The following is a 26593-nucleotide window of genomic DNA, read 5'->3' on the forward strand; positions in this document are numbered from 1 at the left end:
ATACAGCCAGAGGCGCTCCTACGGTAAAATTTCATGTCAATCAGATTAACGGTTGCCGAGAAAATGAGTCTAAAAATGCAGACACGTACGTCACATGTACGGGCGCAACCAAATGCCTAACACTGCTTTTCACTTCGCGAGCACAGGGTAATTGCAGTCATAGTTAGTTTCCCATTTGGCCACGATAGATGATCAATGCACACCTTTTGCATAAATGGCCACCAGGAGTGAATTACACACTGAAACAAGAACCAAGGCCAGATTAGCAAGAGTGAGAATTGCTTTGCAATACACGTCGCCTTCCGATGTGATATTCTCCAAGTCCAAAGAGCATAACTGAAAAATTGATGAAACACCCTGAAACTCGAACTTATTCTTGTAACTTGTCAAAATAAAGCCATGTACCAAGCTTCAGGTGAATATGTTAAAGGATATGGGGAAAAGGTGTGGAAAACTACAGGTGGGACTGACAGACATACAGACGAAGAACAAACACATAGTCCCCTCCGGATGAAGCATACAAGTAAATATATGAGCAAAATAAGTTACACTTTGGTGGAATGAGGTATTCTTGGCAACATTGGCTTATGGTTGCCAATGGATACCCAATTCCTAGAATACTTTGAACACCTGTCGTAACTTCTGAACTACCAGTTCTAAAATCTATTTGCGTCTCTTCACTTTGCCTTGAACAATACTATCTATACCCCCATTTTGAAAGCACCAATGGAACAATTCCTAGGCAAGGGAACAAATGCCATATTGTGACTCATTCCCTCAGCTTTACAAGCCTTTGATCGATAAATCAGAGATTAAACAAGCATTCTGAGTATTGCGCTGGAATACATGTCCCCTCCCGGCATTGGGTAGCACTGTCATAGAAGACAGTATTATGACTTACCGCACTCCAAATTATAGTCCGGAAAACTGTTGGGGAAATTCCCAAAGTTCAAAGTGCCATAACTTTGTCAAAAATGATCGAAACGTCGTGAAGTTCGAACTTGATCTGTAACTTATCATGACGAAACCATGTACCAAGGTTGAAATCATTAGCATGAAGAGTTTAGGAAAAAAAAGTCCGGAAAGCTGTTCCATGCGTGACGGACTGACGGACCGACAGACTGACAGACGGAGGGACGGAGTGCAAACCTATAGTCCCCTATGATGTACACCGGCAGGGGACTAATAAGCATGTTGCAAGACAAATGCCCAGAGGAATTATCAGAAGGTGAACCCCGATTACCAGTTTTAACAATCAAAAACTGCTGATAAAAACCAAGATCGATGTGTGGCCTGCGAAATAGAACCCTCACAGCAAATTAGCAGAAATAAAAATAAGAAAAAGCCAGTCTTTATACCGTAGTGTTGCCATGAGAGCAGGAATGCTGCAGAAGAACGTGAAAAAAATAACGAAGAAGAAGAAGAGCAGGAAAAGTGGCAGCGTGGAACAACTTCCTTGGCATTTTCCTGCCGCAGCCTGGCCGTGGACGGCACTACCGTCCTCGTTTGCAACAATGCAAGTGCAATTCACATAAGTCTGAAAAATAAAAAGAAAAATTTAAATCTGGTCACGAGTGCGTCGCGGAACAGGCCTTTTAGCACTTGAAAAAAAATACACAGCTGAGGTTAGGGCTCAGTGCAAACTTCAAAGTCTTAAAGGACAAAAGGCTTAAAGTACCGCACAACAATAGACAAAGAACCAAACACAAAATGAGAAAACGGTTCTCAAGCTGTGGCGTGTATCGAAGGTGCTCTCGTATACCTTGGGATGCGTTTGGTATACGGACCGACAGCCAGCGTGACACGGCGAGTAGTACGTGATTTGATCCGTACCACACACCGGATTGTACGTGCTGTGCGTGCAGCTGCAATTGGTATTGCACGACGAGACCAAGGGATCCACGAAGGAACTGAAAAATGGAACACAGCGACGTCGACATGAGAAACGACATCATCAACCTGATGGGAGCTGACACCTCGAGATCACATCTCAGGCGAACTTGCAATTAAAGATTTCCTGAATCTTGTTCACACAAAAAATCAAAAAAATCAAAATCACAATTTAACCTTCACAATGACATTCGCGCAAATACCAGGGTGGTTCGATGTGTTAATAGTACGGCCGTGCTTGCATGGTGCGTACAATTTATACAGCACATCGATCGTCTCCCGGTCATGTGGAAATGTCTCGCTGTACCGAGGGGTACAGGAAAGGATTCCCGATGATCATGCGGGCATGGTGGAAAAAAATTGCAGTTTATGACCAAGGAACGACATGGCAAATTTCCCAGAATTCTTTGCGTACTTGCAGCACAAGTCAGGCAACGATGCTCCGTCCAAGCACAGAAAATTGTCACCACACAGAGTGCATAGATCGAATAACGTCGAGTGCGTGTGAATGACAAACATCCCGGTTCAAGGTCACAAACTTAGATAGATGAACGTCACGGTGTTTCAGGTGTCACAGTGCACCATCGCATCACGTCCGAGTGAGACGTCTTGGTGATGAACTGCCTATTAGTATGCAGAGCGTGGAAACGAAACTCCACCAGCACGTGTGTTGTCCAAACGTTTGCAAAAGTGTAACTTTAAGTGGAAATATCCTTCCATATTGATTTGTAATACCATTGCATCTAAGCTAGTAAGATACCTACATTGCACGCACATCTCCAAATAAACACATCTTACAAAAGCCTCATGGAAATGCACCTGAACTTAGAAACAAGAGAACATTTAGTTTATCCCAGTGGTTCATAAACTGGGGGGTGCGCTTCCGGAGGTGGGGGGCAAGAGGGGGGGGGGGGGACATTCAGGAGCCACTGGTTCAGCCCATCATACGCATGTCACATCTAGGTAGACGAGTATCCTTATTTATAAGGAATATGCGTTATTTACACAAACTACTGATATGGTTATTTATTTGTACCATATCATGAAAACTGGACTGAATGAAATATGAATGATCGTTTTAAGGCCATTTTTCCCCGCTGGAGCGGGGGTTAGCCTTGCGGGCCCCATGACAATCATGGTTCCCTGTTTGAGGCAATGTTTTTATGGCCGGATGCCCTTCCTGACACCAACCCTTGGTCGCCTCTTACCTCTTACGATCTTATGATGGTCTCTTACGATGGACTATATAGAAATGTTCATAACAGACAGGTTGTCGTCTCGTCCAGAGATGGCATGCTCTTTCGTGCAACATTGCGCCATACAAAGATGGTAGTATATAATTGGATCTACATCCCAAGGCGAGGAAGCCAAGGATTTTTGCAAAACAATATGTGGGGGGAAAAAAAGTACTGCCAAGCTATCTTGGCACCCAGTTTGAACACACGCGTGGGTACATGTGACAACGAGAGGTGTGGTCTAGTGATGCGAAACAAACAGGGGAAAGGAAGCAAAAAATAGCAAAGATCTTAGAATATCCAAACATGCAATTAGCACGATGAGTCAAATGAATCGCAGACCGCATGATGACTTCGTATGTAAATACTCCCCCACAGAAATAGTACAAACGGGAATAATAGGTGTGCACAATGGCTCATTATTCCACATTGGTGTCACAACAATCAAAGGGTCCATCAATATGGTATCGGTGAATATAATGGATGGCTCTGGCTGACAAATATGTACACATGACAGGTATATCCCAATCTATTTCCCTATCCATTGTTACGTTGAAATCTGAAACGCCCTGTCGCACTCGCCCCCACCCCTCTTCCCCGAGGGTGAAATATCACGTCAATAATTAGTGGAAACAATATCATAAAGGTGTACACGAGTGGAGATTAACTATTATGGAACTTCCACTTCCATCACTAATGCCTCAGACGAAGGATATCATGTTCCAGGGCATCACGACTTAACTCATGAAGCCTTCACGATGAAGGAATGCTCCCATCGAGGTAAGCAATATAGTCCTATCTTTTAATTGCCAACTTCGATAACCACTAAAGGTGCAGTCTTCGAAGCTTTTAGGCTTATTATTATTATCAGCAAACGACCGTCTTGGCTTAATATATACAAACTTGCCCAAGACCAGATGCTGCATTGGAACTGAACAGACTATTGTTAGTTGTCAACTCCTGGTGGTTTATAAGGAATTCATCCAGTGCACCACAGCAAGGGGAAAAGCAAAAGCATTTAGTGTGCCAACAGACCAATCATTACACTTCGTAATAACAAATTTGGAAGGGTTTTGGAGAGGGGAGTTGGGAGGGGGGGGGGGGGGGGGAAGGGATCAAAAATCCACCCCAACAGATTCTAACATACATTGCGAGAGCTTTAGTAGTCGTTTTATATATCGGTACTTTTGTGTACCGACATATAATGCAGGAAATCAAATGAGGAGACGGAAGGTTGATCCCACCTATTGTCGTGCTGCCTAAAGCTGGAATTGGCTTGGTAGGATACGGTGATGCCAGCGAAAGGGGCATTTGGACACTGCACGAGAAACACAAGGATGCAGAAGAGGCAAACAAAGGCGAAGCATGCACAGAAGCGAATGATGTCTTGACAGCTCAGCTTGAAGCGATTCACCACAAAACCTCCGAGAAAGGTCCCTCCTCCACCTGCTGGTAGTACAAGGTAACCTGGGAACACAGACAAAGTGGATATATGGTAAAGGTGGTGCTGCAATATGGGCCAGATATGAGGGAAAAAAAAATCCCTAGACAAATGGCAAAGGGCAACCCCCCCCCCCCCCCCCCCCATACACCCCGAAAGGGGAAGATTTTTTTTAACCCCGTGAACAAACTTTGGTACAGCATGGGTGGCAAAGGTTGTGGTCAAGTTTCATCAAAATCATGTGTAGTTTTAGAGGAAAAAGCAAATTCCTATTTTGGGGGTCAAACCTGGATCAACTTTGACCCCAGTAAACCCCCTTAGACCCCGATTTTTTTTTTAATGCCGTGAACAAACTTTTGTCACAATACAACAAATATAATTTGTGCCAGATTTGGTCGCAATCCCATCAGCGGTTTCGGAGAAGACGTTTCAGGTGTTTATGGACTGACCAGCTTACTGCTTACTGGTAATAAGCCAGTACCAGCTTAAATAAATGAGTACCAGCTTACTGGTAATAGGGGGCACTGCATCAGTGGCACAGTCATGCCTCGAGAACATGATGCAGCCAACAGCATGCATGTGTGTATGTGTGTGTGTGTGTACGTGTGTGTGTGTACGTGTGTGTGTATGTGTGTGTGTATGTGTGTATGTGTGTGTGTGTAGATGTGTGTGTGTGTGTGTGTGTGTAGATGTGTGTGTACGTGTGTGTGTGTACGTGTGTGTGTGTACGTGTGTGTGTGTGTGTACGTGTGTGTGTGTGTGTACGTGTGTGTGTGTACGCGTGTGTGTACGTGTGTGTGTGTGTGTACGTGTGTGTGTGTACGTGTGTGTGTACGTGTGTGTGTACGTGTGTGTGTACGTACGTGCAAAAACTAGTTCCTCCATGAGCCTATGGCCCTGTAAATATATATAACCACTCATGGGGAATGCTTGCAGACTGCAAGCAAATACTGGGGTGCAATCCGAAATGCAGACATAATAAATTATCATCTTTATATATTTATGAAGTGGACTGTGAAAGAGCTTTAGATATTTCATGAAGTGAATTATGCTTATATTATTCAAGAATATGAATGAATGAATGATCGTTTTAAGGCCATTTTCCCCGCTACAGCGGGGGTTAGCCTTGTGGGCCCCATGACAATCATGGTTCCCTGTTTGAGGCAATGTTTTTATGGCCGGATGCCGTTCCTGACGCCAACCCTTGGCCACGCTCTTACGATGCGCAGGGATACGGTGCACCTATTCTAAATTGGGGTACACACCGGGATAAAGCATATTAAAGCAGAGAAATAAATCAAGAATCCGTGATCAGAATAAGCTCTATTTAACAGCTTACAGTTACAGCAATTACCTCCGTCCACCATTGGTTTCCACCTTCCGTTATGTTTCCGCCCGTCTGTCTGTCCATCTGTCTGGCAGTCGGTGAGCAGGATGTCTCAAGAAGTTATGGACAGATTCGATTTAAATTTGTTGGACAGGTTTGGTGTGTGACATGAACGAAATTATTCCATTTTGGTGAAGATCTGAATGAGAATACGATAATTTTTTAAGTGATTCTTCACCACTGAGAGATAGGGCCAAAAACGATATATAGCACGATATCTTAAAAAGTTGTGGACGAATGACCAAACTTGGTGTACGAGTTGGTGAGGTGACAAGAACAGGCTGATTAAATTTTGGCTCTGGAGCAAAATGTAAAATGGGGGTAAATTATTCTATCAAAATTAGGAGACTTTACACAGAGCAGCACAAACATAATGGTGTTACGATTCTTGTCTTGGGGGTAAAATTGGATAGAGTAGAATCGTTATTACTCTGTGGACGAATGACCAAACTTGGTGTACGAGTTGGTGAGGTGACAAGAACAGGCTGATTAGATTTTGGCTCGGGAGCGATCGTGCCACTGTGTTTGATCATGTGACCCACCATAAGAGGGAGTCAAGCTCCGGCGGACAACTTTTGTTCATGGTACCATGGCTTTGAGTTATATCAGAATACAAAGTCAGCTTTTCTCTCATTCATGTAAAAAGTACCAAAAATTTAGCTAGGCGAGAAGAATGAGTGAGAGTGAGTGTGGCTAGACAGAGGTACATATTATATATACAGTCAAGTGAAAAAGTAAGTACACCCCATGTAAAGATTTGACTTTTTCAACATATCTCAACATACAGCTATTTGATCTTCATTTCAACAATATTGATAGATAAAGGTGATATAATATAACAAATATCATGAAACATTTGCATTTTGTAGTCCATTGTATAATTTAAATAAACATAAATGCAAATTTCACATGTGGAAAAAGTAAGTACACCCCTACATTCATCACTACTTCAAATACCTAAAATTAGAATCAGGTGCACCAGCTCATCGTTAGAGAGGATCTTGGAGGAACCTGTCTTATTTAAACAATATTGTTTAAATTTGGTTTGACATTTAGTTTGGTTTGCTCTTTGTTGTTGAAGTGTGCGGCGTCACCATGCCTAGATCAAAAGAGCTCTCTGAGGCCTTCAGAAAGAAGGTTACAGATGCCAACGAGTCTGTGAAGGGATTTTAAAAGATCTCCAAACAATTTGAAATCAATCATTCGACTGTCCAGAAGATCATCTACAAGTGGAGAAGATTCCAAACAACTGCCAACTTGTTCAGGCCAGGCCGCCCCAGCAAGTTCAGCCCGAGAGCAGACCACAAGATGCTGAAAGAAGTCTCTAAGAACCCCATAATGTCATCACGGGACCTACAGGTAGCTCTTGCCACTGTTGATGTCAAAGTGCACGAGTCTACCATTAGAAAGAGGCTGCACAAATTTGATCTACATGGGAGGTGTGCCAGGAGGAAACAGTTGCTGTGCAGAAAGAACATCAGGGCAAGACTAAAGTTTGCCAATGAACACCTCGGCAAAGACCGGCACTTCTGGAACAAAGTGCTCTGGACAGATGAGTCAAAGGTAGAGCTATTTGGCCACAGCACCAGAAGACATGTTTGACGAAAACCAAAGACAGCATTTGACCACAAGAACCTGATACCAACTGTAAAGCATGGTGGTGGAAATAGTATGGTTTGGGGCAGCTTTGCTGCATCAGGGTCTGAGCAGCTCACCATCATAGAATCCACTATGAATTCTTCATTGCACCAGAGGGTGCTTGAGGATAATGTGAGGCCATCTGTCAGAGAGTTGCAGCTCAACCCAAGGTGGACCTTGCAACATGACAATGACCCTAAACATACCAGTAAATCCACCAAGGAATGGCTGAAAAGAAAGAAATGGAGGGTTCTGGAATGGCCAAGTCAAAGCCCGGATCTAAATCCCATCGAGATGTTGTGGGGGGATTTGAAACGAGCTGTGCATGCAAGAAACCCCTCAAACATCGCACAGCTGAAAGAATTCTGCATGGAGGAGAGGGCAAAAATTTCTCCCAGTCGATGTCAGAGACTGGTAGACAGTTATAACAAACGCCTACTTGAGGTTGTTTCTGCCAAAGGGGGCAAGACCACCCATTAGAGACAAGGGTGTACTTACTTTTTCCACATACGAAATTTGCATTTATGGTTATTTAAATTATACAATGGACTACAAAATGTAAATGTTTCATGATATTTGTTATATTATATCACCTTTATCTATCAATATTGTTGAAATGAAGATAAAATAGCTGGGGATTTGAGGATAATAGCTGGAGCTGGAGATATATATAGATGTTCTAAAAGTTAAACTCTTTGTTGGGGCCTCAGGTGATAGACATCATTAAACATTTGATGACAGCGGCAAGTAGTGTAGGCTGTTATGTCATTTCGTGTTTTTTTTTTGTTAAAAGCAAAATTCCACTTGATTCCTTGTCTTTGGGGTGTCACATGTTCGAAAAAATAGGTTGTTAATTTTTTTAAACGGATTAAGGGTGTCAAATCCAAGATGGCCGCCAAAATATATAAATTCCATTAAAACTAGTATTCTGAACACAGTACGAGGTCCAAATTAATGATAATACCCATAATTTCAATACCAAGGAGTTCAAAAACAATTAATTTCAATATGGCAGTCAAATTCGAAATGGTGGAAAAATCCAAGATGGCCACCACTTCTTAAATAACCACAGTACAAAAACTTAATGTTCTTGATAACACAAATTGTGAATGATGAAATAGGTCCATTTTGGTGGTAATGCCCACATAAGTAATGCTAGGCCGTTGGGGAAACATGTTACTGATTCGTTGAAATCGGTGGATGCCAGACATAGTGAGAAATAGTGAGAAAATCCAATATGGCTACCACTGTTTTACACAAAGGTCCACATTGCTATAACAATGATAGCGTAATGTAATTTCCTGTTTGACCATATTTAAATATTCCTGTCTCACAATCATCTGTTTTACCTTACAAGTCCTCGTGTTCATCTCCCACAATGTTCTGAGCTGATTGTTCATTGTTGCTACAGCCGTAGTTCAAACAGCTACAGACCTCTGTGCATGGGAGTTTATTGCTGCGGCAACTACAGGAGTTTCCTTTGCATTCTGATTTGCAGCCACATTTTACCAGCTTAGTCACGGCCTCTGGTGCTGGAGGGTTCAAACACATCACCGGAAGAAATCTATTTTCCTCTGACTTCCATCCGTAGTCAGTGGGAGAAGGAAGGGACGGTTGACTTTCGCATTCCTGCATCCATATCATTGCAATATAATGTGCTCGCAGAATGTGTGGTGTCAATGATCCAGAGGTTGGAGGCAGACTCTCTCCCTCGGCCTGTCGATTTGAGTACAAGAACCATCGTAGTGCATTTACTTTGGTGTGTGTTTTGGATATGTACAACAAGCAAACGAACCTTTCCAGTTGGTCAATTGCGTTTGGAGAGGGTGTAGCAGCAGATTTGCCAAGTGAAGCAAGTGAATCCAGTATCATATCATCGCAGGACATGAACACCTTCATACACCAGTCCTTTGTCCTGCCGGCGAACCTGCCACACATATCTGATCCTGTGAAAGAATGAAACCCGAGAATAGCTGAGGCGCGGTTAACTCCTAACTTTTCAAAGATAGGTTTGACTGCAATTTTCCTATTCAGTTTTCCTTTTCCGGTAAGGAAATATGTCTCAGCAGGTAGCTGTGGATACATGTGGATCATCAGCAAGAAGACATCGGTATCTGGAGAGTCTATTACAAGTTCTACATCGCCGTTAACTGTTAGGGCATGGAGCAAGAGTAACGTATCCGCTTCTTCATGACCGTGTTTTACCAATTCATCAGGCACACTTACATTGCCTTTTGTCTCAGTGCCGAAGGTTACCATGAACTTCTTCAATTTGTTGGCAGAGCTGTTGCTGTGATCCAGAGTCTTTGCAGCTAAATACTCTACAAGTTCTGCCTTGGTTTTGACACTTGAAAGGAAGTCCTTCAAGGAAATATTCTGGATCAGTGTACTATCTTGGATGTGATAGTAGGTCGAGTTTCCCTTTGTTCTCTTTTTTCTCATTTGCTCTTTCAGAGAACTTTCGACGTATCTGTCAAATACCAGTCTTACTTCGTCGTAGTTAGCTGCAATCCTGATGAGCTTTTCAAGAAATGACATGGCAAAATCACTGCATGTTTTCATTTTGTCTGTCTTGGAGATGGAGTTAACGAGGGCCATGCCATCTATGACTACAACTTTAAATTTCTCAGACATGTCGGACATGTCAGTTGAAGCTTCTTGCTCAGGCTGCGCATCTTGTACTTCAGGCGCCTCGGCTTGGGGTGGTACTTCAGTTTGGGAGTTTTCACTCAATACTTGGTCGCCAGAAACACTCGGCATGGCATTAGCTGGATCGCTTGTGGCTTCTGTTGGGCTAGGTTGCTCCTTGGTAACTAGCGCTTCAGGATGATGAAGGACCTTAGCCTTGTCATATGCTAGGAGAAGTGACCCATCCGAAGCGAAAAGGGCACGTGGAACAATTCCAAATTCATACTTCCCAATACAGTCCTTTAGATAAAGGTCTGGACGGCTTCTTGATGCTACTATAAACCTCTGTAGAAGTCCTCGTTCTTCTTTGACTGTAATGAGTTTGTCACCTGCTTTCACTTTCTTCACTGTGTTGGCACTTTTGAAAGTGCCTATGTTCTTTCTCTTCATTGGATCCCACACTGAAAGTTTTCCTTCTGTAAGGCGTTCTTTGACAAATGTCTGGAACAACTGTTGTCCGATGGCATCGCGGTCTACTATGTCCTTTGTTACCTTTTCATCAATTACTTTCTTGGTAAGAAGGTTACACAGGTCACTCATCGGTTACGAATGGGTCTCCATGAACAACAAATACCTCTGTCAATCTAGCGGATTTTCTCATTACTCGGGTGGACTTTCCCCCTGTGATCTCGTGGTGTTGGTCTCTGGTATCAGCACCTTCCATGCCATATTCTCTTTGAAACTCCTCTACTAGATTAGACAAGTCAGGTGCAATCAGGAAGAAACGGTCTAGAGCTCTCTCAATTTGGGTTATTCCAGTAATGCCTCCAATGACCTTGAGTTTGCGGTTCTCCTGCTCAATTCCATGATCTGGACCTATTGAAGTGAATGCAGCAATCCCCTTCGTCACACAGAAATTTCCTTTCAGGAGTTCTGCCCAGACATCTGGAAAAACTTGTTCTGTTTGCTGCATTGTTGACAGGTACAAAGGGAGCAAACGTGCGTAGTTCAGGTGGTCGTGAGCAAAGAAGTACTTGATAAGAGCTTCAGTGCTTTCCATATGCAGCAGCAGGTCCCGTTGTCTGGTAGCTCTAATATACTGAAGGATAGTTTCAAACTGCCTCAAGTAGTTACGGATGTAGTGTTGAATTGGTGCTGGATTGCTTTCAAACTGTCCCAACTTTGTGAGGATATCTCTAGATTTGAACATGGTCATGGTTTCTCTGACGGCATCTCTGAGGTTTTGACGGTTGCCTGTGTTCATGCTGATATCTTTCTGATATGCTTTTTCCAAATCAATGGACGCTTCACTTAGGAACACTTTCTCTTCTGCTGCTTTTGTTAGGAACCTGTCAAAGTAGAGATGGTATAGAGCAAGCAATGTTACAGTATGTGCTTCTAGGGACCTGTAGAGATGTTTTCCATTTAGGATTTGCATTACGGTTGTTGGAGAATATAGTCCAGCTTCGACCCAAGCCTGGTCAATGCCGCTTCCTTCTGCCATATTGAAATTGAATTTGAATTTGACTGCCATATTGAAATTAATTGTTTTTGAACTCCTTGGTATTGAAATTATGGGTATTATCATTAATTTGGACCTCATACTGTGTTCAGAATACCAGTTTTAATGGAATTTATATATTTTGGTGGCCATCTTGGATTTGACACCCTTAATCCGTTTAAAAAAATTAACAACCTATTTTTTCGAACATGTGACATCCCAAAGACAAGGAATCAAGTGGAATTTTGCTTTTAACAAAAAAAAAAACACGACAGCCATTTTTAAGACATAGCAGCCTACACTAAAGGGTTATTTCAGACCTTTGTTCAACTCTTCAAACAATACAAAGCAGGTTTTACACAAGAGTGTTTCTCGGACCTTGTACGTTAAAATGTAACTTGGTCAAGAAGCGAATTTTTATCTCATTAGGGAGAGTTAGTTATATGGGAACTTTGAAAAATGGAATAAAGTTAAAATAAAATATATAACTTTAGAGCAGCAAGCTGGGCCAGGAAGAAGAAAACGTTGTCAAATGCAATGATGCTCAATGCTTAACAGTACATTGTAAAAAGTCTGCTCAAGTGTGAAAGGTTGTGAAAAACACTGCAGGTCAAATTCACCAAATATTGTAGCAGCTCTGGATGCACTCAGGTTGAACTGCGACTCGAGAAACTTGGGACCAAATGTGGATATGGAGGAAATCAGCGTCGCTTCTGTAGCTCCGGCCAGACACAAACTCACGAAGGTTCGGTTCTGCAGGAGTGTTGCGGCCGCTCTGAATAAGCAAGACAAGCAATGTGAACGGTGAGTCGCATCAACGAAGCAAACAGAAGCAACAGGAAAGGTGAGGGAACCATAGGATCACAGAGAAATAGAAAGATTATCAGCAAATACGATTATTCAAATTCTTAAACAATCCCATCATCACCGATCAATACAAAATCTACTTTATCGTAGCACTACATTGCGCTCAAAATGGCCAAACAACTTACGAACAGCATGGTGTGATACTGTAACTGAAAGGACAGAGGGTTGGTATCCTCAATGGGAGTCCTGCTGTGGCTTGAAATAAATTGAGCATCGAGATGATCCCAGAAAGTTAAGTCAATATCAGGGAAGCATTCCTGCAAGGGCTCGAAAGGATCTCCAACATCCTTCAATATGAATGGAGGTCCAATTTAACAATGGATGGAGGTCCTCAATGCCAAACAGGAAAATAGAGCTGTCTCCCTTAACATATCACGTGCCTTCGATACATTCTGGCACACCGCTCTGTGCACCAAACTCTCCTCCTATGGTATCCATGGAAATCTCCACGCATGGCTTGCGGACTTCCTCTCTAGTCTGTCAACGTGTGGCCCTGAATGGGTTTCTCTCATCTCCCCTTCCTGTTCAGGCTGGAGTTCTCCAAGGCAGTGCTCTGGGCCCTGTACTTTTTCTGGTCTTCATCAACGATCTCTCGGATTCTCTTGAAAATCCTCTCTATCTCTTTGCTGATGACTCCTCTCTCTGCCGCTCCATTCCTCATCCCTCAGATCGGCAGTCTGCAGCCGCCTCACTCTCTGCAGACCTAGACAAAATCACACACTGGTCAAACAAGTGGAACATGTCTTTCAATCCTGACAAATCTCACACTCTTACTTTGTCTCTCTGAAAAGACCGACTGGACAACCCTCCCATCTACTTTCTGAACAATTCTCTCCAAGAAGTTCTGTCGTTCAAGCTTTTGGGGCTCACTATCTGCCATGATCTTTCCTGGGAAAACCACATTTCCAAGCTGGCCTCCAAAGCCAGTCGCCGACTGGGCATCCTCCGTCGTGCGAAGTCCTTCCCTGGCACACCTGAGCTCCTCACCACATACAAGGCTTTCATCCACAGCTCAATGGAATACTGCTCTCCCCTCTGGGCTGGTACTCCTGCCTCACACCTAGCTCGGCTTCACGCTGTTGAAACCAAAGCTTTCAGAATAATTGGAATCTCCCGCAATGAAGCTAACTCCGAGGGCCTTTCACTCACTCAACGCAGGCAGGTTGGTGGATTTTGTCTTCTACCGACTCCTCTCCGGCCTTGCTCCCCCAGCTCTCTCTGGGCTCTGTCCCCCAAATATTCCTACAGGTCGCACAAGATCTGCCAGCAACCCTCTTATGGTTAAACTGCCAAAATCAAGACTCTGCTCACCTTCACTCCTTCATTCCTCTTTACTTCCTCCTCTGGAACAAACTCCCTCACTCTCTTCAATCCCACTCCTCCCTCCAGGTCTTTAAAACAGCTGTTCACCACCATCTCTCATCTTCCCCCATCCAAAACTTTGATCTTTTCTACCCCCGGTAATTTACCCCAGATCCACTTTTTTGAAATACCAACTTCTTTCCTGGAAGTCCTTGCAGTGTCCTCGTGTTTTATACTTCTCCCACCTCCCCCCAAGCTCTCTCCCTCCTACAGATCTCCCGATGTCCCTGCTCTCAAATGCTGTGTGTGGGCTTCCCCATCTCTCCCCATCTTGTCTACCACTCCCCTTATTATATCTTGTATTTGTCTTTGATTTTTTTTGTGCGATTAATGTTAGCTCTTTCACGAGCCTTGATCTTGAATACAAAAAAAAAAAAAAAAAAAAAGATCTGCCATCCCACCATTCCCACCAGGTTAGTGAGGATGATGTAATCTGTCTATTGTCTTGTCCTCCTTCCTCACTTTAGTCTTTCAGATGCGCTGCCCATCATCACATTATGCGCTCATTCATGCCTCATTTATTCAAAACAACCTGATTCATCCCATTCAGTTTCTCTCTGGCCTATTATTACCATACTCGTTTTGTGTTATTCCTTGTCTCCTTCTTGTGTGTCCACCCATCCTCAACCACCCCACCACCCTTAGGCAGTCTATAAGCTTGTTGCCCTTTGCCGTTTAGTTCTTCCATGAACAGAGACCTTTTTTGTATACAAGGCTCGTGGAAGAGCTAGAATACAGAATGGATAAGGACAAAACAGAACAAAAGGAACAGCAGAAAGAGAAGCAGTCAGATGCCAACAGCAGGGCTGAGGGAGAAAATAAAGAGACGGACAACAAGGGATGTGGGTAACAATGAGGAGTAGGGGTGGACAAGATAGATACAGAAACAAACTCTCGGAAAAGAAAAAAATACAAATTTGAGGGAGGTGCGGAGCAGGGGGGTGGGGGAGGGGGGAGGTTTGGTTTAACTGGGACAGAAAAGACCATGGTTTTGGAATGATCTGAGATGGTGGTGAACAGCTGTCCTGTAGACCTTGAGGGAAGAATGAGATTAAAGAGGATGTAGAAGTTGATTTCGTAGGCAGGAAAAAAGAGGAACAAATAAGTGGTGGTGAGCAGTGGTTCTGGATTTTGGGAGTTTCACCATAAGGAGGTGGCTGGTGGAGCACGTGATCCCTGCAGAAACCTAAGGGGTGGGGAAGGGAGGAGGTGGGGGGTGGGGGGCATGGGTACAGAGCAATGGGTTTGGGACAAGACCTGGACGCAAACACAAAATCGAAGCATTCAGCCTTCTTACGAGCTGAGTCGGCTGTGGCGCCATTTGAAGAGGGAAGGAATGGAGGGGGAGCAGACTCTGGAGATAGATTTAACATGGCACCACCAGGTTTTAGAGGAGCTCATTCGTTGAAAGCCATTCTTGAGAATGGACAGATGTTGTTTTCTGGCTCTCTGGAGAACGGACACACTTGTTGCAGGCTTTGTGGAATAATTTGAGGTCGACTTCGGTTGGATTTGCTTACCAGAAGAATAACGCAAGTTGTTTTGAGACAACAACCTCACAACAGGGTTCAGTGGTACCATGGATGGTTGGATGACTAGGATAACTAAAGACAAAATGGGATTAATCTGCACATGAGGGAGAGCACGTTTCTGTGGAAGACCTCCCAGCCCGAGACAATTCCCTTGTATTAAAAAAATAAAAATAGACGATCGGAGAAATTAAAAAAAAATCACGAATACTCAACTAAAAATTTGAAATGGAGGTAACAAACAGACAACACCACCCATGTCCGAATTTCTTTGTGCGGCAGACAAAGTCCAGCAACTACTTATGGCTATTTTTTAACAAGCAGAGCTGAATAGTGGAACAAAAGGTGGAATGCAAAAAAAACAAAAGAACAAAGGGATCAGTGTTCGGAACATTCACACCTGCCAGCTCTAATTTAAGCATATGTTCACAGAAGCTGCCGCCGACAGGGATCCCACAAAGGCAGAAAGGCCTTCATTAGGTGCCAGGCAGACAGGCAAACGGGTTCCGACGAGCCTCGGGTTGTTCAAAACAATCCATCTAATCCCAGTTCGCTTGACTGCTACTTTGACAAACAACCATAAATTAGTTTTAAAGTACATATTTGATCGGTTTGGATGACAAATATTCTTCACAGAATCAGACCAATTAAAATTTGAAGAATACCATGAACGAAATGAGCAAAAAGTTGTTGTTTTGCAGCATTCACAATCTACCGCACCTGACACGACCAATGGCTCTGGTCCTCGGATATTTTGGTCCTGACATTGCTGGCAAGAAGGCAACGAGCCAAGCTGCAAGTTATACATATTGCGCTATAGCTGGTACGTGATGTAGATAAAACACCAACCACAATACGGCACAACGAGCTGGCGTTTTTAAAATTGCATTTGGAATTTCACTCGATTGCTCTAATAACGCAGATGGAAGCCATGTTAAGAGCGGCGGCTCTGCGCGGAGGCTACAACCTTTGGAAAATTTGCTCTCGTGACAAAGTGCAAGATGCGTGTGTGCAACATTTGCTATCACTTTGGAACATTTGTCCGCTACCACAATAAGGCACATAAACGACAATCAAAACACATTATACACGATGAACTATTCTCAACAAAATGGTGTCATGAAGCAAAGATTCTCATCGTCTCTTCCTGCAAGCCCATCCTCCTCCAAAAGAAAGAAACAGAGCTGCTTTTTTTTCTTTGTACATTTAATTACCATTGCACTTACAATAACAAATAAAAGTAGTCTTCACAAAATAATATATTGCTCCCAAATTTAAATTTAGGGGCGGGAGTGGGGGAGTTGCTAGAGGATGTAAATTAAGCGAGGTCTCAGTTCAGGGTGCCTTTAAATCCCAGGAGCCCATGGGGCCAACAGCGAGGAAGGTATTATCCAGAAAGGAAGGGTTGTGCATGCAAATAATAATTTGCTCATTATCAGGATCTGCTTACTGCTCACCACATGCTGCCGGCCTTGTATTATGTCTAGCTTTGTTCCGGTCGTTTCTTTCCACCCTTTTTCCTCTCTGCCCATAATATTGCCCCTCCAGGTCATGCACATTTTGCCAATACGTCCAGACACCTGATCTTGCAATCCTCCCCAAGTTTATGAATAATGCTCACCAAAATCGTTTCATGCTCTTCCCACCAGGAGTTAAAATTTTCCACCCACCACCATCCTCAGTTTCTCCCAATTCTACGCATGAGCTTTACTGCACACTGCACTGTCCGATTTCACCTGTTTCCATACTTTCCGCTTGTTGACCCTTTGCCCCGGGACTTTGCTGCCGATTGTTCCAAACTTCCATGAGCCTCAATACCTGTATACAGGGCTTGACATTAATAGGTGTCCAGGTGCCAGAGGCATCCAAATGTGGTGTCGAGCACCCTCAAAATCACAATGAACATAAATTTTGACCCCAAATTTACAATCGCCATGATCAGAGCGACAAGGGTTTTTAAATCTACTTCGTAAGATGAAATATCACAAAATTTAGAGGTACAATTAATAATTCTCCTTAATGCATGACACTCGCATTGGTCTGTGGGAAGATGCAGCGAACTTGCAAATACATGAACCAAGATGTGAAAACGACTTGTTGATAATGATTCACAATTTGATGATCAACTGTGAGCAGTGTCCAAACAAACACACATTATTATGATAAATATTGGTGGCATTGGATTGAGAATATTTTATCGTCAGTATGGTACATGAGGAGGCCTACACCAGTCAGGGATAATAATGCCCATGCAGACTGGTGCATGGTGTTGGGCTAGCGGCTAGGGTGCCGGCTTAGGATCCTAGGATCCTGGGTTCGAATCCCGGTCGATCGCTGAATTAACGCCAGGGGGGTTGACTCAGCCTGTCATCCTTCCGAGGTCGGCTAATTGAGTACCAGTTCACTGGTAATTCCCTGTTTGTCGTTAAAGGCGGCAAAAAGGGTTGGCGTCAGGAAGGGCATCCGGCCGTAAAACATTGCTTCAAAAAGGGGACCTAAAAACAACAACAACCACGGTTCCCGAAAAAGGCCAACCCCCGCTTCGCGGGGAAAAATGGCCTCTAAAGGTGGTTATTATTTATATATATATATAGACTACTACGGAGAATGAGTCATATAACTTGTGGGAGTGGGTCAGTCAAGTCTCGAAGCTATGTTCAGTAATGGGCTCACATAGTGCTCTCATTCTGGTCTTACGCAGTTTTCTGGTCGTTTATTTCTTAAAAATATGCAAATGAGCTTTTGGGGGTATTCCATGTACACAACACAGAGGTGAAAATGTTATAAATCATACTAGTAGAACACACCAGCAAAAGTTTAGTGGCTGGTGGATTATTAAACTTAATTTAATCATAATTCGGCAAAGCTGAGCGAAGCGAGATCAAGGCCGTTTATTGCTAATACATGAAAGGCCGTGCAATCCATGCAATAGAAAACAGACTTTTTGGAATTCCGGCTACATTTCCCATCTAATAATCATGCAAGTTTGTTTAAAAAAAAATTGGTGGATAGCCACTCCTATGTTTAAAGTTTTGTATCAATCCCTGAAGTGGTTGTGGAGGAAACGAATTTAATCGTGAATAAAGGTGCAAAAGTGAGGACGGAAGAAAAAGAAAAGTGAGGGCCTCAGCCGGCTTTACACACCATAATCAAAGATGGATGTGGACGCCCCCCTTCCCACGCCTACTCCCCCCAAGCCCTCTCCCTCCCACACATCTCCCTGCTCTCAAATGTTATGTTTGTGTGCTTCCCCTTCTCTCCCCATCTTGTCTTCCGCTCCCTCTTTTTATATATTTTGTTTGTCTGGTTGATTTGTTTGTGAAATAAGTGTTAGCTCTTTCACGAGCCTCGATTCAGTACACAAAAAAAAAAAACAGTAGAATGAACTAGTCTGAAAGTGAACTTAAATTGAGATATTAAATATAACATTATATAAATTAATATACACCACACATGACACTCCCTCGGACCTCGCCCCTCCTGTAAGAGTAAAGAGTACCCAATTAGGGCCAAACTAGATCGATTGAGAGAAATTAGAGGAACGAGTCGAAAAAGACTCTCAATTCGGCTTTGCCCTGCAAAAAGACAAAATGTGGAGAGTGGGGCAGAAAGTCAAGAGAAGAGTGTTCCTGATGCAGCAGGAGGACAAGTTGTAATGGATAGAGATGAGAGTGTGCCTTCGTGTTCGGCCGGTACATCGGCGAGCTCGGCTGGTGCCTCTGCCAGTGACATTACAGTTACTTTAAAATCAACCATTTTGGCAAACAATGCCATTGCATATTTGTTGTTGTTGCGAATACAAGATTATATTAATTCCAGTATCAGTGTAAGTAAGGGCTGAGTACTTCTAACATGGTGATGTTGAAGTTCAATCTAAATGAATATCTTACTTATGTTTAAGAAACGAACATTTCTGTCTCACTCTGTCATGGAATATGACAGTACTGTACTGTACTCCGGATGTAGGAATGGCACGGGAAAAAAAATAGCTGCCCATTTAAATGAAATAAAAGCTGATTGATGTTCTTGACATTTCAATGATCAGTGAATGCATAAATATACTTTCTTTTCTTTTTTTCAAAAATCGAATATCAGAGAAAGCAAGTTCTGCAGCTTTTTTCGGGGGTGGGGGGAGAAGGGGTAAGGGCCCAAAATTTTGACTTTGGCACCCACCCAAAAATGAACTACAAAACATAGGGGCAATACCCCTGGTGTTCACCTGGTAGAAAATCCAGTATACTGCACTGACAAGGTATTTTAAACCAATTTCAAAGGTTGCTAGAAGACAGGGCAGCATCGAGAATCATACAAACAGAATCATGACTTTCAACAAAAAAAATACCTATTTTGTGGGACAACCCCCCCACCCCTCCCCCAACCCAGTATACCTCCTCAGACCCCAATTTTTCCAATGCCTTGAACAAACATTTGGTATATCACGGGTGATGAAGTTTCATCGAAATTGCATGTGTAGTTTGTGAGAAGAAAGCAAATACCTATTTTGGGGGGCAACCCTCCCTAGACCCCCAAAGTGGCAGATTTTTTTAATGCCGTGAACAAACATTGGTACATCATGGGTGATGAAGGTTGTGGTCAAGTTTCATAGAAATAATGTGTGTAGTTTCAGAGGAAAAAGCAAATATCTATTTTGGGGGGTCAAACCTGGATCCACTTTGACACCAGGAAACCCCCTTAGTCCCCGATTTGTTTAATGCCGTGAACAAACTTTAGTCACAACGCAACAAATATAATTTGTGCCAAATTTGGTCGCAATCACATTAGCGGTTTCAGAGAAGAAGTTTCAAGTGTTCACGGACTGATGGACTGACGCGCCATCGTATTAGCTCCCCTGCACTTTGTTCCAGGTGAGCTAAAAATGGGTGCCCATTAGGGCATACAAAAAAAGAATAGATAATGTGGTGCCCTGTGTGTGTGTGTGTATATATATATATATATATATAAATAATATATATTAATCATGTGTATATATATATATATATATATATATATATATATATATATTAATCATGTGTATATATATATATATATATATATATATATATATATATATATATATTAATCATGTGTATATATATATATATATATATATATATATATATATGTATATATACACATATATATATATATATATATATATATATATATATATATATATATATATATATATATATATATATATATATATATATATATATATATACACACATATATATATATATATACATATATACACATATATATATATATATGGGTAATGACGCACTGCTAGATGGTTCCTCTGGAGCTTTGCAGGCAATACGGACATGCATGGTCGATGACGTCATGTTGTCCGCTCATTAGGTTGGAGAACCAGATTACAGATACCATTATTAGTAACTCCCAACCGCAACCAGGTCGACTCCATATGATGAGTGGATACCAGAGATAACGTTACCGTGTGGCAGGCGGTGCTTATCGCTCCCAGCAAGGTGCAGCAGCAGCTGTATGGGCCACCTTGCTGGCGGTTCTCCACTGATGATATGAAGGTCGCATAGTGACTGATATATATATATATATATATATATATATATATATGTATATATATATATATATATATATATATATATATATATATATTAATCTTCAATGCATTTCTACTTATTCACACATACATACGCATGCATGTATGTGTATGTCCCCCATTCAGGTTTGTTCAACACTTACGCTAACATTCGGGGTCTGCCTCGCAGGCACGTAAGACATCGGCCATGATAAACCTCGCAGTTTTAAGTGTGGAAAAGTTCTGAGGAGATTGCGGCTGGCTCAATAGGGCAGTGGGCTGTTGACGCGTTATCAACGGAGGTCCATGGTTCGAGCCCCGCATTGAGTCAGAATTTTTTCACACTTAGCCCCTCGCAGGAATTTGATTCCTGTTTATAAATAAATATATATATATATATTGTTACGGTCCGCGGATTAGATGTTATTTTTTACCGAGCGGTGGTGTAACCGCGGCCGAACAGCTGTTCCCCGACTAAACCCGACTCACCCGATTCACCCAGCCGTTGGACAAATCGCGCTATGCCAAATCAATGATAGAAAGGACACGACGACTGGGAAAGATGAAACGACGCAAGGGGGGTACAGTTCTCAAGACCTCCGGAGGAGGGTATAATTACAGTGGTGGAGAAAAGGGGGTAGATTACAAGGCAGAGTGAGGTAAAGACACAGAAGAGATGGGCACTTAAATACAGTCTTACCTATTCCCCGACAGACCACGGACAAACGGACAAGGTAGACTCACACGGGGATTGATGGCAGGAATGGACAGGTAGGTCGCTGGCACAAGGTGCACCTTGGCTCGGGGACAGGATAAAGCACGGTTCAAGATGCAGGGAGGTCTCACAGCGCTCGGAGGTGGTCTTGCTTGCTCCAAGCTCAGCGCGCATCTCTGACGTCACCTCTCTCGCACTGCGCATGCTCAGCGGGGAGTGACACGCCCTCGGCTGGTTGGTTCCGCCCCAACTGGGGCCGGTCCGCCGCTTCCATTGGGTGCGGGGGTTACCGGGCTCCGCCCTTGACGAGGAGCCGACAGGGAGCCATGTTCTACCTCTGTTTGGTAACCCCGTCGAGCACATGTCCGATGGCGGCTCGTTGGGAAGGCCTGGTGTCCTCCCACCACTCCTACCAAGCCGGAGTGAGGACGCGCACTCCCTGCACTCGTTGTTGTTGTTGTTGTTGTTGAAGAGAACTGTGAGGAAGAGCTGCGGGGAGGTATTGGGAGGTCCTAAACTTCCTAACGGTGCCATACAATCACATTCTGGTGCAACGAAGGGTCAGAATTAATGGAAACGAAACCTTAACTGACATAGACTAAGAATAACTAGCAAGATGTCCTATCGTTGTCTACCTCAGATGCGGTGGACCTGGATGCGACATTTGATGGGGGAAATAGGGGGAGGTCGGGTCTACAGAGTGTTGTTTACAGAAAGTGGGACTAGGGAATGGGGGATTGGGGCGAGTTGGGAAGTATTGAGGAAATAGGGGAATATTTACAAGCGGATATGGATGGATGCAAATCCCATATCCGCAACAATATATATATATATATGAAAACAATCAAAGGATTGAACAATTGAATTGGATTGAACAAAATTGGATTGAACAAACAATCAAAGAACAAAACTCCTTCCGTCTTCTACCGACTAATCTCCGGCCTTGCTCCCCCAGCTCTCTCTAGGCTCTGTCCCCCAAATATTCCTACAGGTTGCACAAGATCTGCCTGCAACCCTCTTATGGTTAAACTGCCAAAATCAAGACTCTGCTCACCTTCACTCCTTCATTCCTCTTTTCTCCCACCTCTGGAACAAACTCCCTCACTCTCTTCAATCCCACTCCTCCCTCCACGTCTTTAAAACAGTTGTTGACCACCATCTCTTATCTTCCCCCATCCAAAACCTTGATCTTTTCTACCCCCACTAATTTAACCCCAAATCCACTTTTTTGAAATACCAACTTCTGTCCTGGAAGTCCTTGGTGTCCTTGTGTTTTATACTTCTCCCACCCCCCCCCCCCCCTCCCACGCCTCCTCCCCCCACGCCCTCTCCCTCCCACACATCTCCCGATGTCCCTGCTCTCAAATGTTGTGTTTGTGCGCTTCCCCTTCTCTCCCCATCTTGTCTACCGCTCGCTCTTTTTATATATTTTGTTTGTCTGTTTGATTTGTTTGTGAAATAAATGTTAGCTCTTTCATGAGCCTCGATTCTGTATCCCAAAAAAAAAAAAAAAAAAAAAAAAAAAAAGGATGCCCCAACTACAACATGGGCCAACAGTAGTGATGACAGATTTTTACTGCAGCATGGCAAGTGAAGTGAATCGTAGGAATTCAAGCTCACAGCAGAGTCTATACCATTATCTCCAAAGCATTTAATTCAGCAAGTTGTCGAGTACATACTGAGAAAAGACTTGGCACAACAGAGAACTTCCAAACATCCTCTGGATTTGAAGGTCAATTTGATCTATTTTCTATCTAAGAACACTAGATGCAAGGACTGTGTCAGCTCAGGATGTTCAAGGGTCATTTCGTCATCATCACATTACCATGTACATCGTGTCGCAGCATGTGTAGTTGGGTGCTCTTTAATTATATCGAAGCGTATGTCCCGTTTATCCCACACCAAGAACATGAGAGAGATTAAACTAAGCTTTACTATCAGCCATACAGAACTAAAGATGTAGCTCCCAAGGTTTTATGGTTTGGCCGAAGATTCAAAAGGGGATGGTGCCTCGACACACTTCCGTCTTGACATTCGTCCGACAAATGCTCCATCATATGCAGTCAAAATTCCTGTTATCGGTCATTGGTAGGTTCACAGGAAAGATATCCATCGGGAACAGCTGGGACTTTATCTTATTCCCCTGACCTTATCGATCAACTGCAGGAGAGATGATGGCCTGCAAGGTCGATGTTGTTTCCTTGTTCACAAACATTATGGTGAGTCGAGCTGTTGAATCCACTGATAGCCTGAAGATGAAAAGATTGATCAGACAGATGACTGGAAGGCAATGTGTCCTGGCAAAAATTAAACCTCTGACTGCATTACGAGTTTATCTCGTAATTTGTCTTGACAGCAGTAACTTTCTGTACAGGAGTCAACAATATAAACCTGCTTCTAGTATTGTCCTCGGGCTCACCTTTTCTGCTTTGGTAGCAAATCTAGGTCGGCCAGAACGTTCTCTTTGGTAGCGAGGCCAGAATTATCTTTCAAGGACAGGGTTTCCTGCCGTGGTTTGGCCACACGATGTAAGCGATACATTTCTGGTTTTGCTCCGTGACAAGACTGGATGCTTTGTTGACGAGATGTGAATAATATAACATCTGGTTTACAATTCTCCCTGGAGTCTAAAGAATGAGGGGATACTCCCACTTCTAGATATACTAGGTAAATATCAACCGGAGACTCATTAGCCATATCAAGTTTCGGAAAAACACCCGTGGTCAAACTATTACATTTCCAATGAGGCCATCCAAGGCCCATCATGCAGATGGTAAGTCGCATGCCGGCATTCCCAGCATGGCTTATTTGCTCTAGAGGCAGGGCAAATATTCACCATGAGATCAAACAAATGCTGACTGTCTTGGCTGTAAACTGCTATGAATGCAATCTATCCCTCCCATAACCTCCACCATTTCTCAGAAACACTTGGGCCAAAATATTGGTGAGCTGGGGAGAAAGGTTAATGGGATGTGTGTTGTTCCATATTATCCTGGAACCTTTCTCATATTTTACATGCTGCGAGCATCAATACAATGACAAATGTGGTATGCACCATCCACAATGATCAAAAAGCAGTGGATGATGTATCCGGTGTTTTCTGGTGTTGCATGACTCGTGATCGTGGTAAGTTGTACATGGGTGAAATATGTCAAGATTTTCAGTCGAATTAAAAACACGTGGGTGGTCAAGCTCAGGCATACAGCATGGTCTGCCATTGGGCATCATGTAGCAAAGGTGGGTCAAAATCAAAATTCCCAACAGCATTCCCAGAAAACATAAGAGGCACACTTTAGAGGCCTGCCATGCATAACTAGCATGTGCAGGGTAAAACATAACATCTATGAGTTTTAAAAACTATTTTCCACTCAATGAAGACAGAGACAATAAATGCCTGTGAACTGGTAGGGCCAGAAATAAAGCATCTTCCAAATGATTGATTCCGTTCCCCTTTCCATAACTCTGTTGGCATTCCAGAACCACAGGTAAGAGCTGGTAGATGCTCCAAGCAAAACGATACATGCACTTTACTTTGTGCAGAGTTACAAAATACATACATATACATACTGCCATCCCATGTGTATGATGAAGCAACGAAGGGAAACATACACTACATGGTCAAAAGTATGCGGACACCCCTTCTAATTAGTGGATTCGGCTGTTTCAGCCACACCCATTGCTGACAGGTATATATAATCAAGCACACAGCCATGCAATCTCCATAGACAAACATTGGCAGCAGAATAGGCCGTACTAAAGAGCTCAGGGACTTTCAACGTGGCACCGTCATAGGATGCCACCTTTCCAACAAGTCAGTTCGCGAAATTTCTGCCCTGCTGGAGCTGCCCCAGTCAACTGTAAGTGCTGTTATTGTGAAGCTCACAGAACGGGACCGCCGAGTGCCAAAGCGCCTAGCACGTAAAAATAGTCTGTCCTCAGTTGCAACACTCACTACTGAGTTCCAAACTGCCTTTGGAAGCAACGTCAGCACAACTGTTCGTCGGGAGATTCATAAAATGGGTTTCCATGGCCCAGCAGCCACACACAAGCCTAAGATCACGATGCGCAATGGCAAGCATCGGCTGGAGTGGTGTAAAGCTCGCCGCCATTGGACTCTGAAGCAGTGGAAACACGTTCTCTGGCGTGATGAATCACGCTTCACCATCTTGCAGTCCGACGGACGAATCTGGGTTTGGCGGATGCCAGGAGAACGCTACCTGCCCAAATGCATAGTGCCAACCGTAAAGTTTGGTGGAGGAGGAATAATGGTCTGGGGCTGTTTTCATGGTTCGGGCTAGGCCACTTAGTTCCAGAGAAGAAAAATCTTAACGCTACAGCATACAATGACATTCTAGACGATTGTGTACTTCCAACTTTGTGGCAACAGTTTGGGGAAGGCCCTTTCCTGTTTCAGCATGGCAATGCCCCCGCACACAAAATCAAGTCTATACAGAAATGGTTTGTCGAGATCGGTGTGGAAGAACCTGACTGGCCTGCACAGATCCCTGACCTCAACCCCATTGGACTCCTTTGGGATGAATTGGACAGCCGACTGCGAGCCAGGCCTAATCGCCCAACATCAGTGCCCGACCTCACTAATGCTCTTGTGGCTGAATGGAAGCAAATGCCCGCAGCAATATTCCAACATCTAGTGGAAAGCCTTCCCAGAAGATTGGAGGCTGGAATAGCAGCAAGGGGGAGACCAACTCCATATTAATGCCCATGATTTTGGAATGAGATGTTCGACGAGCTCATACGGGTGTGATGTTCGGGTGTCCACATACTTTTGGCCATGTAGTGTAGGTCTCTAAACAGTAAAAGTTCATCATTGAAAACAGAT

General features: G+C 43.4%; 1 protein-coding gene across 5 annotated transcripts in view; it reads right to left on the reverse strand.

The window, feature by feature from the left end:
* The window catches only part of LOC137430191 (solute carrier organic anion transporter family member 4A1), a 144043-nt gene that overhangs the window by 21914 nt on the left and 95536 nt on the right, over positions 1-26593 (reverse strand). For all 5 annotated transcript variants that reach the window (XM_068120848.2, XM_068120844.2, XM_068120845.2 and 2 more), the window contains 4 exons: positions 12341-12495; positions 4370-4592; positions 1763-1910; positions 1359-1537 (listed from right to left, as the gene is read on the reverse strand). In XM_068120848.2, coding sequence (XP_067976949.1) covers positions 1359-1537; positions 1763-1910; positions 4370-4592; positions 12341-12495 — 705 coding nt within the window. The remainder of the gene's footprint in view (positions 1-1358; positions 1538-1762; positions 1911-4369; positions 4593-12340; positions 12496-26593) is intronic.

The sequence above is a fragment of the Myxine glutinosa genome, chromosome 6 (assembly GCF_964187855.1).
Source record: "Myxine glutinosa chromosome 6, kmMyxGlut1.1, whole genome shotgun sequence".
Taxonomy (NCBI): domain Eukaryota; kingdom Metazoa; phylum Chordata; class Myxini; order Myxiniformes; family Myxinidae; genus Myxine; species Myxine glutinosa.